Below are 14,865 nucleotides of genomic sequence, written 5' to 3'. Positions count from 1 at the left end.
GTAAACTTACTGTTTGATACAAACAAATGTCTTTTTTGTACGATGGAAAAATGGTATTTTTTTAAATTAATTAACAATAAGCAGCTAAAAACAATCAAGTCAATTTGGAGCAGTCGACATAAATTGTGAGGTCAGGATTGATTTTGCAATGCAGTGGCGGCAGCTGCTAATGCAGCAAGTTGACTGCTGGCTACTGGCATACTTGTTCTTTCCAACTCAATATATTTTTTTATTCTTTTCCATTCGCCTGTATTATAATTCATTTGGAAGTGTGTTTCAACTAGCATGTTAACTAAGGTGTGGTCATTTTGCAATACAGTCTCATGATCTTCACTCAATTTAACAGTTACTAGACTGCCCAATTGAGGGCATGGGTTATCTAAATTAACAAATAATGCAATGAAAAAATGTAAACATATTTCTTTTAGAATTTAATTTTAATTACCTCGACTCCCTGCCATAAACCCTAATATTAATGCTTTTTCAGGACGAGTTACTTTATTAGCATTTCTAAACATGTCCTGTGCTTCTTCCATTTGACTCCTCTGTATAAAAAATTTGATTAAAATAGAAATAAATTAACAATGTTAAACTTTTGATAAAAAATTTAAGTGTACCGTTAGAGAAAGCTGTGTTGGAGCAGCAGTATTTGAAGTAGTTGTTGTAGATACTCCGACTTGGGCAGTTTGTGAGCGCACTTGCATTTGTACCATAGGTGACTAAAATTATATAAAAAACAAATTACATTTTTTTTAAATCAAAAAATTATGTGCTTTGTTCACAATCTATAAAATATATATCTAAAAATTGTGCAAGGTTAAAATGTATTTAATGAATTGCAAATATAAATAAAATCCATTAAGAAAAATGTTTACTGCTTACATGAATAACTTTTGATGCAGCAGGGGCAGTAGGTGGAGATTCAGCTTCTGGTTGAGTAGCACTTGAAACACCTAAAAATTATTAAATAAAAAAGTAATATCTTATACATAAAATAAAAAACTATTAACTTATTTTAAAATAATTAAAATTCATCAAAAGAAAAATTATAAGTTAATATTATCGAACTATTTAGGTAGTTTGATTAGAGATAGTTTAGTAAGATTAGTTATTTTGATAACTATCTGAATATTAATAAAATAAAAAAAGAGTATTTTGTTTATTTAATATGCTTTGAATTTCAATATAACTTATCATGAAATAAAAAAAAAAAATACTTTAAAAATAAAGTTATTATTATTTTTATTAGTTATACATACTTGCAGGCTCATTTATAGGTTCTGCTGGTATAGGCGTAGCAGGCGCTATATAACTAGGTACATGCTGAGGTGTAGATGGTGCTGGAGTTGGTGGGTTTAGAGGAGCTAAGCCAGCAGCATAGTCTGGTGTTGTAGATGTAACTTCAGTTTTAGTAATTGGCTGACAAGTTGTTCCAGAAGTCGATACATTGTTAGCTTCCAAAAGACGTTTATTTTCTTCCATTTCTGAAAGAAGCCATAAATTATTAATTAACTTTAATAAAATTGAATTAACAAAATAACTTACCAGCCTTCTTACGCTTTTTAGCTTGAGCATAACCTATAGGTTGCTCAGTTATTTCTAATATTTTAATACCACAGTCTTTACGCACTCCTGGTCTAGCGGGAGTTGCCATAGTGCTATTTATAGGATTAGAACGGAATCCACCACTAGGTATTGAGCGGCTTGGTATGCCTTTTAAAGGAGCTATAAATATAATAAATATTTAGTAATAATAATATTGATAAGCCTATAGCTATAGACTAATAAAAAATTACTTGTATCAGTCATTTTACGAGGCATGCCTCTCGATCGTACTGGAACAGTGGGAGCTGCATGCTTCTTAATATGATTAGCAGCATCGGCAGCTTTTTGTAAAAGTTCAGCTTTAATAGCCGCTGCTTTAGGTTTTCTTTTCAAATTAAAATGTTTTATTGCAGTAGGCTACAGCCAAAAAAAAAATACAATTCATAATTAATCAAAAGATATAAATACTCAAAAAATTGAAATTGATTTAACGGTGCAAGCAAAAATAATTTTAGCAAGTAACTGGAGAAATATGTTTTGAAAAATATTTATAAAAAAATAATTGAATACAGTTGTGAAGAGTAAAAACTTATAGTGTAGGCATTAACTATGATTTCAGGCAATAGCATCATTTTTTTATGCAATTGATATACTTTTAATATCTACAACCTACTCATAGTATGTAAAAAAATTAGCCAGCAATGTAACCTATTTTTTTACATTAATTATAGGTTAGCATCTTACTAAATAGTGTAAAATTATGTCACTGTTGGTCTCTTAATTAATATTAATGACACATTAAAATTATAAAATAAATTGTGTAACACCAATTGTATTAATAACACTGATAAATGACAACTATCTTAATAATAATGCCATTTGATAGTTAAATGCTAAATTGAAGTAACATTGATTTAATAATTTGTATTTACGATAACTTACCGGTTGGCCTACAACATTAATTAGAGCATTTTTGTTCAAATAAAGACATTCTAAAGGCAACATTGTGTAATCCATATTTTTTCGTACTACAGAAACATAAAATGTGTAACATAAATATCATAACTTGCTTTTAAATTTAAATCAAAGATGAATTGTATAAATGCATACCTAATTTTTTTAAATCTGTAATTAAATCATTGAATATTCTGTTATTGTCTTCATTGTGAAAAAATTCTGTTACATTGAGACTGCCGGTCGATGGGAATGTTTTCATCATTTCGGCTAACATAGATACCCACTGTTCACTATCTACACATGCGACTTCTAAGATCTCTTCGAGCTCTGTTCGCCACTATATATAAAACAAACATTGTTTAAAAAAAATCACATAATACACAACCAATAAACCAATACTTCTGCAATATTTCTTCTTGGAATATGAAAAAATGATAGTAACAGTTTGAGTTTTACTTGGGTCTGTAAATCGGGGAAGCAATCTTTTATATTGCGCAACACATCGGACGTCAATTGTGTACATATCGAGCCACTAATCCATGTGTCACTGGTGGTGCCCAATTTATTGTGCAACCATAATGATATGTCGCTGTCCCTGACACTTGCCATTATCTTTTAATAGAATTCTGTAAAACTGTGTACAAACAAAAAACAAAAATCAATTGAAATTCTAGAAAACTAATAACGGTAAATACACTTACAAACGATTTTACTACAACACGTCATCAATGGAAAAAATTTTGGTAGCAGGACAGTTGGAAAAACTACACATTAGTACGATTTAGGTAACTTTAAACAAAAATAAACCATTATTATTTATTTACTTTTTAAAATGAAAAAAAATTGCACGAAAATTATATCATTTTATCATTCTCAACATATTTTATCTCTTGAATGATTACAGTGTTGCCAAGCAGCCAAACTAGAGAGTTCTTAAAAAGACACCGTAAGCTATAACAATATTATTGAACATGCAATGAATATTATACCTTTAGAATGTATTCGAACAAATTGAGTTAGTTGTATAATGTGTAATATATTTATTTCTCAACAAATTGAAAACTGCGAGCATAGAACAATAAAAAACTTGTGTACGTGTACAAATGTACATATCAGTGTACGAAGAAGTGTAGAATGCATATTTTATATTTTCTGTCGTTTTTTGACATTCAACCGTCTACGTTTAAGATTATAATATTACATTAATATCATGTGTCACAATATAAAATATGTGTATTGTACTATAATTTATTGTAGTATTGTGTGTAATGCACACCGGTTTCGGCGGTTTCGGAGGCATTTAATAATTTTCCCCTCCTAAATATTATTTACAGCGATCTGCTTATCGTGTGCCTGACGTTCCCGCTATTTTTCTTTTTGTTAATATTGAAATTCTGACGCTGTGTCGCGACAATGCGTTATAATGAACAGTCTGCGCCAGTCGCCATTATCTGATGTATAAAATGTCTTATCATGCATTCATAGTTCATACGCATTATAATAATATATACATATATACCCAATACATTATAATATGTACCTATTAGTCCTATCCTATCAGAAGCGTATCTGACTCGGCATTATGATGGAAGGGGTGCTATAATATTATTACTTAAATGATACTCATAATACGGGGATAAGTACGAGAGTTTTCAAGTGTCACCTTACACTTTGTAGAATTTGAACTTCGGAATTATCTTATTAAATATTGAATTGGTTGATGTGTTGAAAGATAAAAATACAAGAAAATATATTGAAATAATATTTTAATTTAGAGTGAAAACTGAATGAGCATCTGCGTCTGAGCGTGTTTTTGTGTGTCTTACGAATTTTTATAGACGATGATGTGAGATGCCGCCGTAATCATGACAAGAGCAAATAAAAAACGTCCTTTAATTATAGGTATAAGTAAAAATCCACGTTGTTTTCAGGGTGTAGAGATATTTTGTTTATCCCTTTATTAGTCAACAGAATGCAGCAGCTTCTCCTAATACACCAACATCATTCATACGAGGAAGAAGATATTGTTATGCTTATGTTTGCACATATAAAACAAAAGGTAAAAATAAATTATAATTTACAATGAACTATACTGAATCTAAGGTCTGTGGATAAATCATATTATGATTTTTTATAGAACTACGTGATCTGATCTTAGTAATCTTTCTATTTTAGTATTTGATCGCATTCCAAATTGAATCATACAAAGTAGTCCATTAGCTTATAGAAATAGCAAAATCTGCAATATTTTAGCTATACCTATGTAAATAATTACTAATAATGATACACTAATTAATTAATAATAATAACTATTAAATATTCAATAAAAAAAAAAAATGGTTGAATACGTTACAACATTACAACATTACAACGTTTTAATATTTTTTTATTCACCCATTTCGTAGTGTCATGTCATGTTAGGGTTAAATACGTTTGCAAACATATAATTTCCCTGAAAAAGGGTTGTAAATTTACTACAAACATCACCATTGTTTCTAAAAAATATTGAGGGCAGATATTATCAGTAAGTAAACACTGCAGCAAATATATTCATAAAGCTATTATTTTTAATTGGTAATTGAAAATATATAATATAAAAAACTAATATCTATTTAAGACGTTAGTAGTATAAAGTATTTATTTATAAGTTAATTTTTAAATCTAAACAAAAAATCATAGCAAAAGTTTGTAGATACTCGAATTCTTGAACCGTAAAATATTAAATATAACCATGAGCTAATGACAACCATTTGAGTAGTACACTAGTTACTAGTGCAATTGTGCGACTAAAGTAATTATAGAATTATTTTAAAATTAAAATAAAGTAGGTAATGTAATAATAAATTATGAAAATAACTCATATTTTAATGTTACCTATCTGTTATTGTTTGAATGTTATCTGTATTCTGTTGTATTATTGGAATTATTTAGAACGTCAAACAAAAAATATTGTGTAGGTATTTCTGTTTTAAAATATATATTTACCGTAGTAATATAATGTAGTTAATAAGTTAGCCATAACACGACGAGATTAACAACTAAAGTGTACGGATGAACAAATCGATTTGTATCGCAAAAGTAAGTATATCAATGTGGATAGTAAAATGACGACCTGGCGAGATATACGATTGTAACTATACTGTAATGTTCCATATTGAAATGAACACAAGTCTTATAAAGTACTTTATATATATCATTTATAAACTACGCTAATAAAAATCATTATAAGAACTGATAAAATATTAATATAAATAATATATTGTTTACTTTACAGTTTACAATGTTTAAATACTTAAAATGCAAACACGAAGTGGTGTTGTCTGGCGTATAGTATAGGCAAAATAGGTACATTACTGCAGTGTCCTAGCATTGATTAAATATATTTAATTAATGGTTCTAGGTTTTCGCTAATTATATCTATTTTAATTCATCGCAATAATTCCGTTCGCTAAAAGATGTAATTGAAACTAATCAAAACATTCAAAACGTGTTATACTCTATTGTAAAATATCAAATCATCGGCACCATTTTGAACATGAAGTAACAACTAACAATATTCATTACATTACATTGACGATTGACCTACTCAATGACGAAGTGTTTCTCGACATCTATACTGTACAGCAAAACGGTTATCTACTTAAAAGCTTTTTATTATCATTCTTATTATTTTAACCGTTGGCTGAACTAACGTTTAAGTATTTTTAAAATAATGAAATATTAAAAACAAAATATTAATACAACACATCAAATTTATAATGAATCTAATAATGAATCATGAGTATATCTTTTAAAAATATTTTATTTATTTGTATTATAGTTATTTTTATAAATAATTATAATTAAATTTCTGCTCATAATTTATATTATTTTAGTGAACTCTTGTAAGTGGAAATATGTGAATATTAATGTATAATTAAATTTAATACTTAATAATTAAATCTTATTAATATTATGATACATATGCATTATCATGTCACCTGTAAGCTATATTCATTATGACTTATAAGCAGCCAATTCGCAATATAATATACTAAATATTATAATTGATAAAATTAATAAATAATAAAAGTTTAAATAATCGTTACCTAAGTAGGCACAAATAGTTAGGAAACAATAATAAGAAATAAGGAAATAATTATGAAATCATAATTTTAAGGTAAAATATGTAGGTAAGTAATTAGGTAAATATGGAGTAAATAAAAAAGTTACTTTTTATTGTTAACCTAACCTTGTCTATTAATTCAAATTCATACCTATAAAAACCCATATCCATTTTTCCTATACTCGATATAACATTAATGTGTACATTTTATACATTAATAAATAATAATACATTATAAATATTAAGTTTGTGCATAGTACTTCAATATAAATAGACGCGTAACGCCGTTACATAATTCAAAAATAATGTTACTTAATGAATAATGAAAATATAAGGACAGGTTATAGAATAGATAAAATCTACGTGTATATCATAGATATGAATACGTGTGACCATGCGCGGACTTGAACCAAATCCAAATTCTACTATACTAGTATGTATTTCTCATAATATCATATAATCATTAGTTATTATAAGTAACTTACATATTTTTTTAACATTTCATACACTTATTTATTGCAAAATAAATTACAAAGAAATTAGATACACTTAATTAAGGTTATAATTGTTTATTGCATACCTCCTTTAAGTTATTATTTGTGTTTGAACCATAAATCTTATTTTTAAGTTTAAAATACTAAGTGGTTATGATATAATTTTTCAGTATTTAATATCACAGAAAAAATAAATTAATAATATTAAAGAATTAAAAAAAAAAAAAAAAGGACAGGAATAAAGAATACAGAGAATATACACAAAACTTTTATATTCTTAAAAAAGTTTAACGTAGCAGTAGAGAATATAGTAAAAATAACAATAAATAATTTGGAAAGTTACATCATTTAAAGACTTTGTTATGAGTAAAAATTATACTAATTATTAATTAATTGTGCAGTTTAAACAAATTTCCAGAAAAGTAAGGACATTTTAGTAAATTAAATGTTGTTGAAAAACTATAGCCATAATACATTAAACAATATTCAATAGGATTATATTACATTAAATTAGACACATGCTTGAAAATAATTTACTATTCTTTGGTGGAAGAAATAAGTTAAAAGAAGTAGGAATAAAAATAAAAGATTTTGCAGAATTGATTAAATATTTAAATATATAATACCGAGGTATTAACTATAATTTGTTGTCACGGGTATTTTGTGTATATTAAATATGTAGATATCTTGATTTGAATTAATTCAATTTTTCCCAGAGTGAAATTGTACCAAAATAACAAGACATGTAGCACCAGCAGCAATAGCCTGCAGAAAAAATAATTAAATTGTCTATGAAACACTATAATTTGTAATTACATAAATAGTATAATATAATGTCTACACAGTATTCATTTTGAGTGTGTTTATTTAATATATTAATTTGTTTTTCAGCGTATATCAATAAATTTAAATTTCAAAAAAATTGTACAGTTTTTAGGGCAAGTCACTTACCGATTTTATGACTTGTGTGTTCAACGTGAAGAAATCGTAGGCATTAAATTCTGTTGAGGAACTACATATTTGATTTATGAATAACTGTAACTAAAAATAAAAATTGAAATACGAAAATTTGCGTATGTATTTTATATATTTTTATATGTTTATATTTTATAAAAATAATTTATGTTAGATCTTTTACTAATTTTTTAAGTTTTTTGACTACACGAAAAAAAATATCTTGACATTTATCATAAAACTTGAAAATGTCATGACTATAAAATATAAATAATTCAAAAAGACATATTTTTAAAACTGTATTGTGTATAGAAAATCATCATATAAACATTTTATGAAAATTTCTACTATCTAAAGCTATATTAATATTTTAATTTTTTGATAATTACAACACAATATCAAAAACCATTTAAAGAGAAATAGTTATTTTACAGATGAATAGTTTATGTTGTAAAAATTTGAACTTCAAATGTTCATAAAACATAACCAATAGAAATATTTTTTTATATAGGTTGAAAAACTTATTAAGAACGTTATATTACATTTTAAAATCATTGATATAAAAAAATGTTCATGGATTTCCAATTACTAAATAATAGGTAATTTTCGAGATTTTGCAAAATTATAGATTTAAACGCTTATATAAAATATTATGACTATAAAAACTTTCTTTAAATTTTAATTGATGAATGAAGCTTGTATTAAATTTCAAGCATCCACCGAATTATTTTTATCAACATTAATAAAACTAAAATTAAAAAAGAAAATTTCAAACATCCATAAATATAACTAAAAAAACTAAAATTTATTTTTAAAATTATATAATTTATAAAAAATGACTATACAAACATTTGATGAACATTTTATGGATATTTGTTTTCAAAATTACACAGAAAAAAAAACAAAAAAGATTTTATCAAAAATTGATTTTATTGACTATAATTTTTTTTCCCGATTATTTAGAAAGATAATGAAAATTTTCAATTTCAACTTCCTTAGATAGATTCAATTTTCTCTCAGAAACCTCTCACAAAAATTTATATCGAAGTTTTTTTTAACTATTTAACGTGTATACAAAAAAAAAAAGAAACAAAAACATCAATGTAAAATCATCACTTTGCTCAGAATCTAAAATATAAATACAAATTATTGAATAAATATTTATATAGTAATTTTCTTCTTTATTATTTAGATTTAATAAGACATCATCCCCAGATTCGTTGTTTATAGTATAGCGCACAGTCATAATATTACCTCTTCTTTGGTGCTACTGTCCATAATTCCGTTGTTGGTATCCGTGATAAGCGATTTCGCTTCAAGTGCCTGCACAGTGAATAAAATATCATTAAGGTGTACTTAAATTTATGATATAGCTAATACATTATATTATATGTCTGTGCTGTAAAGATATTACTAGTTATGTGTACATATGTTCTCAATCGAGAGTCATGAGGCCGTTTCGAACATAATAGTTTCTACGGTTGTCAACCACGGACCTAGACCCGAAGACTGGAGTGCCGTGGATTTTTCTTTTTTAGTTACACGAGGAAATAGCTTTTATAAAAGGGACATTTAGACAGTGACATGTGTGTAATCGGTAATATAATAAAAAAACACCAATCTGGGGGAACGAAATTCTTAGATATTTATTTGAATATTTGCTTAAAAAGCGTAAGTTGGTGCCGGCTCTGGCACAAAACTCGGTCAGAATAGACAATAATAATAATTTATTATTAATAGGCTACCTATTACCTTTTTTAATAATAATAAAACATGTAAAGTACCAGCCACCGTGATATATTTATATATGTAAGTAAAAAAATGATGGTCTTAACCAAAAACATTACCAAATACCAGCGAGGTGTGAGCAATGTTGGGAAGGAACTAACGGATTTCTGGAACAAGTTCTTTTTTTAAGAACGAAGCTTGGAACTGCTTCTTTTAAAAATAAAGGAAAAAGAATATGAACGAACTCTTTATATATTGAGAAACATGAACGAAAATCTCAGTTCCTCTTGAAATTTTAAAAAACAAATTTTTTATTTAATTTAGTTTATAAAAATCAGATAAAATAAAGACAAATTAAATCTATTTATATAATTTAATTGTTTAGTACTCAGTTCCTGTTGAGATTCATTTTTTAAAATTCTAATTCATTTATCATTTTTATCATTCATCTATTGACATCAAAAATAAAAAGGTAATATTCTAAAACTGCTAGATTGAGTAAGTTAAAAAAAATGGAACGATAATTGGAACGAGTTCTTATTATAGAGGAACTGAATTTGGAGCGAGTTCCTTCTTTGAATAAGAAACGGGGATCTGGACGAGAGAAAATGGAGTGCCATGCCTTTTCGTTGTCGGCCGATACCAGGATATGTGATTGGCACGAATAGACGACAGGTGACAAAGGGGGTCACATATGCGCGGATGATTAATTAATGATAATAATACTGGTATTATTATTGGTAAGGAGGGGTTGTTCAGGCGGTGCGGTCATTGGTCGACGGAGACTCAAGGTCCATGTGATAAGTCGCCTTATCGCACGTCGCGTTCGCAATGCACCTATAATTAAGCCTTCTATTTATAACGAGTATATAGTGTGTGTGTGATTTGCGTTGGACGTCACAATGTATTCTATATTTTAACGATTATTATGCACTGAAAATATATAGAATAACTAGCTATTCTATATGGAGTAACTAGTTAAAGTATCATTTTTATGTAATATTATTATTTCATACTTTAACTAACATTCGTGGGTAAATTCATAAACCATCTAGTTCAGAAAATTACGGAATTCAAAACTTTTTATGTAACACAATATGTTATAAATCGAAAGTAGAGGGAAAGAGATTGTAGACATGCAGAATACCTATAAATACCTGTTTCGTCGTGAAGTGCGCCATCAATATGATCATTAACAGTCTCAGCGTGTATTGTAGTAACCAACAGTAGACCAGTAGTTCCGACCGAGAGTTGTCGAACATTTCGTAGTAAATATCGAACAGGGCCATGAGCCACAGATAGAACACCGACAGTCCCATGTGTACGCCGAACAGATTATTGAGCGCATCTATTGATTGGCGAATGAGCCAGTGTTTGATCCTCAGCATCTCGACTGCGTTGGCCGTCGGCTGACTTGCAAACTGCGAATGATCAAAGTCTTTGTCATAAATGATAGCGGACGACGACTGTTGCAAATGGCATTGCGACGGTGGTAGCGGCGACGACGATGACGACGAACCCGTGGGGGACATAAACGGATACTCGGAGCGGTTGACGTTTTCGTCCCTCAGCCTCCTCAGATCGTCATTGATGCCGCGAAACTTGGTGTACACCTTGAAACATTGCACGACGAACTGCGTCTCGATGCAACACATGCTCAGGTTCTGGACGTACATGAACAAGTGGTAGACGAACAGCGACGCGTCCGAATTGGGCTCGTACCGGCACAAATAGTACATGCTGATCGCGTTGCTGGGCACGATGACGGCCAGGCACGTGGCGACCACGGTCAGTGAAAACGCCCCGTGTCGCCGGAGCTCCGCGGGCGACGGTGGCGAATACGCCTCGAACGCCTTGATGGTCGCCCGATACCTGGACATGTTCGGCTCGCATTCGTACACGACGGCGATCCGAGACAAAAACGCAGTGGACGACAACACTCTGTCGTACACGCCTGTCAGCGTCGACGAGAATGTGATGCACCAGTGGTCCAGTTTGCATATGACCTGAGACGCGTTCGCGAAATTGTACACGCATGTGGCCATCAGCAAAGCCGAGTACGCGTATTGGAACTTGTTGTGCGTCATGTCGATGGTGAACACTCCGAACAGTGTCCAAAACACTCGGATCAGCCACATCCCGTGTGAAACGCATACAGTGCAGTATATACCTGCTTAGGTGTAAAATATTTTAGTATTAATATAATGTGTATTATATGTTTCTAAGCACCTAGACGTGTCTGCTAAGACAAAAAGACTATATACCTATTACATTATTATATTATTACCCTATTATGACACTGCAGCTAGTGCAGTGTAAACAGTAAGACATGATTATTGAGTAACTAAAACCGCTGTCAAAAATATAAATATTTTACCATTTTTACCCATAATATATAAGTATATATTATAATGTAATTTTGGTTTGTAATAATTGTTTTTGGCCGATCAAAACACTCGACTGTTGTTATTTACAATGCTCATACTGTGAATACTTCAAACATGTCAACAATTAAATTGACGAGTATAATAACAATTTTTATTTTACATTTTATTTTTTTTTTGCTTTATAATATATTCTTAAGAAAAACACCTTTCTTTCGCGCTCTAAAAAGTGGTTGTAATATACAGTAAATAGTACAACGCGTATTATGTGGAAATAACACACGTAGGCTTAGGCACTAGGCATATACCTAATTATTATTAATCGTTATTTTACATATATATTTTTTCTTTCGTTCATATTTCTTGTCTTTTTATTAATTATTAATTTAATTTTTATGTAAATATAAAATAATATAAAATGTATGTAGAATGTTAATGTTATTATAATGTAACAATTTCGATAGGTATAGCATAACTGGCCAATGTGGGCTTACATACCATTATTATATAAATATATTAATTTTGTTTTCGAGTATAAAGGTTATAGGTACTAAGTAAGTTATTTTTCTTTTAACATAAATTTATAATTATTTTTACTGGATATAAGAACTAAATTATTTATATTTTTTATGAACTTGTTAGCTGCCTAATTAGCAAATATCCGGTTCCATTTTATTGCAAGATTATTATTTTTTTTAATTGAACTATATAATAAGACTCGTGTTACAAGACAATCAAAATCGAATATTTTCAAATTTGATGACCGAATTTCGGAATGGATTGTAAAAAGAAGTTAATGAGTTAAAATTACTGAAATCTTTTCACAAAATAAAAAGCTGATAGACTTCTGATAGACCTCGCGGCTCGTGGAATGCAACTGTTTTGATGGTGTTAGACCTAACCGGTACACTAATTCAACGAGTGTAAATCCAAACTATTTTGAACTCAGCTGAAAATAAAATTACATCAGAAATTATAGGTGTTTTCATTGGTCTTTACAATATATAATAGGAAAAATTTTTCCAATAAAAGTTGTACAAAATGCCAGTCATTGACAGCGATTTTCTATACAAAATTATATTTATTTTAAACAAATATTACAAGACATATATTATACTCTTATGGCCATATAAACGTGGAAGTGTCCAATTACTCTGCTAATGATGAAATTAGTAAATTAATTCATATTAAATTTAATATTCTAACGAGGTTGGACAAGTGACACGTGCATGATTATAGTTCTCTAACTCTCCCAAAAAAATTGGTGAGTAAAACTAGGAAAAAAGTTAGCACTTAGATACAAACATTAGAATTATATTAGTCAAACAAGTAATAACAGTACCGATATTGAAGTACGTCATTATACTTATTATTATAGTACGTTATTATTTCTTAATAATAAATCCTTTGAAGCTAAACAAAACCTTTGTTATGTTCCTATGAAATATACCTATATGGTATATACATTAGACACAAAAAAGAATCTTCAACAAAATCAAATATGCAATGATTCATTTGCAGCAATTGTTGTATCTAGAGTCCCAAGTATAAATGGATTTATACTAATGAAGATTACAATTTTTATCATGGACAAACAATTCAAACAAAGTTCCGTGATAACATTGCAAGCTGAGTTTCGTACTCACTTTCAACAAATTTAAAACTGTCAGTTTATTCATTAAACTGTCAAAATTTAAACTTTTATACAACTGGTTTAATTACCGAAATGACACAAAAATCAACAATAGACACTGGTTCATTCTGAGACTTAAATGCAAAATGAAGATGAGATAAGGTTCTAATTATTTGATTAAATAATTTAATTCTGACGGGAGAGTTGACGAAAACACGAAGTTTCAATGTTTCATAATTTCACTAATAGTATAACACTACACTGTCACTAGTTATACATTGATCTTACGTTTCTTACATCAAACACATGGATGTCGTTACTATGAACGATGCTCATGTACTGTTAAAAGTGATCAAACGATTCCTGTTGAAGTGTTGAGGTTGTGTATTATGTATAGTATATCGTATATCATCAATTATAAAAATTAGTGAATCGTTAATTTTATACTCAAAATTTTACTTGTATATATTTCTGCATTTAATTTTTAAAAAAATCGGGATAAAATACCAATTGAAACTTAAGCACCATTTGAAAATATAGAAATTACGTTGAAGAAGCACAACCACTGATTTATTTCTTGTAGGTAACACATTGAAATTGAAGCTGATTAATCGATCGTTAGATCGAACAAGATCAGGAACAGCTATCGACACAGTATTTTTATATACATAGATAACCTCTAGTCTTGAACTTATATGTATTATACTTTAGCTATCATAACTTATTATCCCATTTTTAGATTCGCTATAGATTTTGATGAATAAAAAATAAAAATATATTATTAATTTAAAATAGCTTTATTACAAATATTTCAATTTTTCATTTATTATCAGCCTATAGATAAATTTCCCATCATTATATCTTTACAAGTTACACATCTAACGCGTTTAAAAACTGCGTTTTTTTTATCACAAATTGCATAGGTATAAACGGCGTTGAACCAGTGATAATAAAATTTTCAATAAACGATTGATAAAATACTTAAAAATAAAATTATTTTCTTACTGACAATTATTATCTATTACCTATAATGGCTATAACTTTTTATATTACCTAAATTACAAT

At 28.6% G+C, this 14,865-nt stretch overlaps 2 protein-coding genes across 2 annotated transcripts; both read right to left on the bottom strand.

Annotated features, from left to right (window-relative positions):
* Nucleotides 1–104: 104 nt before the first annotated feature.
* On the bottom strand, nt 105–3,354 carry LOC113551128 (negative elongation factor A-like). The gene is made up of 11 exons (XM_026953172.1): nt 3,204–3,354; nt 2,902–3,136; nt 2,656–2,839; nt 2,488–2,573; nt 1,797–1,962; nt 1,546–1,725; nt 1,260–1,484; nt 883–953; nt 618–719; nt 446–545; nt 105–379 (listed from the first exon to the last, which is right to left on the bottom strand). The coding sequence occupies exons 2-11, from the start codon at nt 3,109–3,111 to the stop codon at nt 132–134; spliced, it is 1,572 nt and encodes a 523-aa protein (XP_026808973.1). The 5' UTR covers nt 3,112–3,136; nt 3,204–3,354; the 3' UTR covers nt 105–131.
* A 4,375-nt stretch (nt 3,355–7,729) lies between these two features.
* On the bottom strand, nt 7,730–11,964 carry LOC113554649. The gene is made up of 4 exons (XM_026958590.1): nt 10,941–11,964; nt 9,310–9,378; nt 8,053–8,142; nt 7,730–7,866 (listed from the first exon to the last, which is right to left on the bottom strand). Exons 1-4 carry the CDS (start codon nt 11,919–11,921, stop codon nt 7,804–7,806), a joined length of 1,203 nt encoding a protein of 400 aa, XP_026814391.1. The 5' UTR covers nt 11,922–11,964; the 3' UTR covers nt 7,730–7,803.
* Between the last annotated feature and the right edge of the window lie 2,901 nt (nt 11,965–14,865).

The sequence above is a fragment of the Rhopalosiphum maidis genome, chromosome 2 (assembly GCF_003676215.2).
Source record: "Rhopalosiphum maidis isolate BTI-1 chromosome 2, ASM367621v3, whole genome shotgun sequence".
Taxonomy (NCBI): Eukaryota; Metazoa; Arthropoda; class Insecta; order Hemiptera; family Aphididae; genus Rhopalosiphum; species Rhopalosiphum maidis.
Note: the sequence above shows the minus strand (reverse complement) of the source record. Positions and strands in the feature narration are given on the sequence as shown.

Bases quoted from the DNA above. Each gene is read 5' to 3' on its own strand.
- LOC113551128 (XM_026953172.1), bottom strand. From the start codon at position 3,111: ATGGCAAGTGTCAGGGACAGCGACATATCATTATGGTTGCACAATAAA. The intron at 2,574-2,655 runs GTATGCATTTAT...ATGTTTCTGTAG, and splicing joins TACAGATTTAAAAAAATTAG to TACGAAAAAATATGGATTAC. The intron at 1,726-1,796 runs GTAATTTTTTAT...TTATATTTATAG, and splicing joins TCGTAAAATGACTGATACAA to CTCCTTTAAAAGGCATACCA.
- LOC113554649 (XM_026958590.1), bottom strand. From the start codon at position 11,921: ATGTGGCTGATCCGAGTGTTTTGGACACTGTTCGGAGTGTTCACCATC. The intron at 8,143-9,309 runs GTAATATTATGA...TTTTATTTTTAG, and splicing joins ACAGTAGCACCAAAGAAGAG to TTACAGTTATTCATAAATCA. The intron at 7,867-8,052 runs GTAAGTGACTTG...TTTTTTCTGCAG, and splicing joins ACACACAAGTCATAAAATCG to GCTATTGCTGCTGGTGCTAC.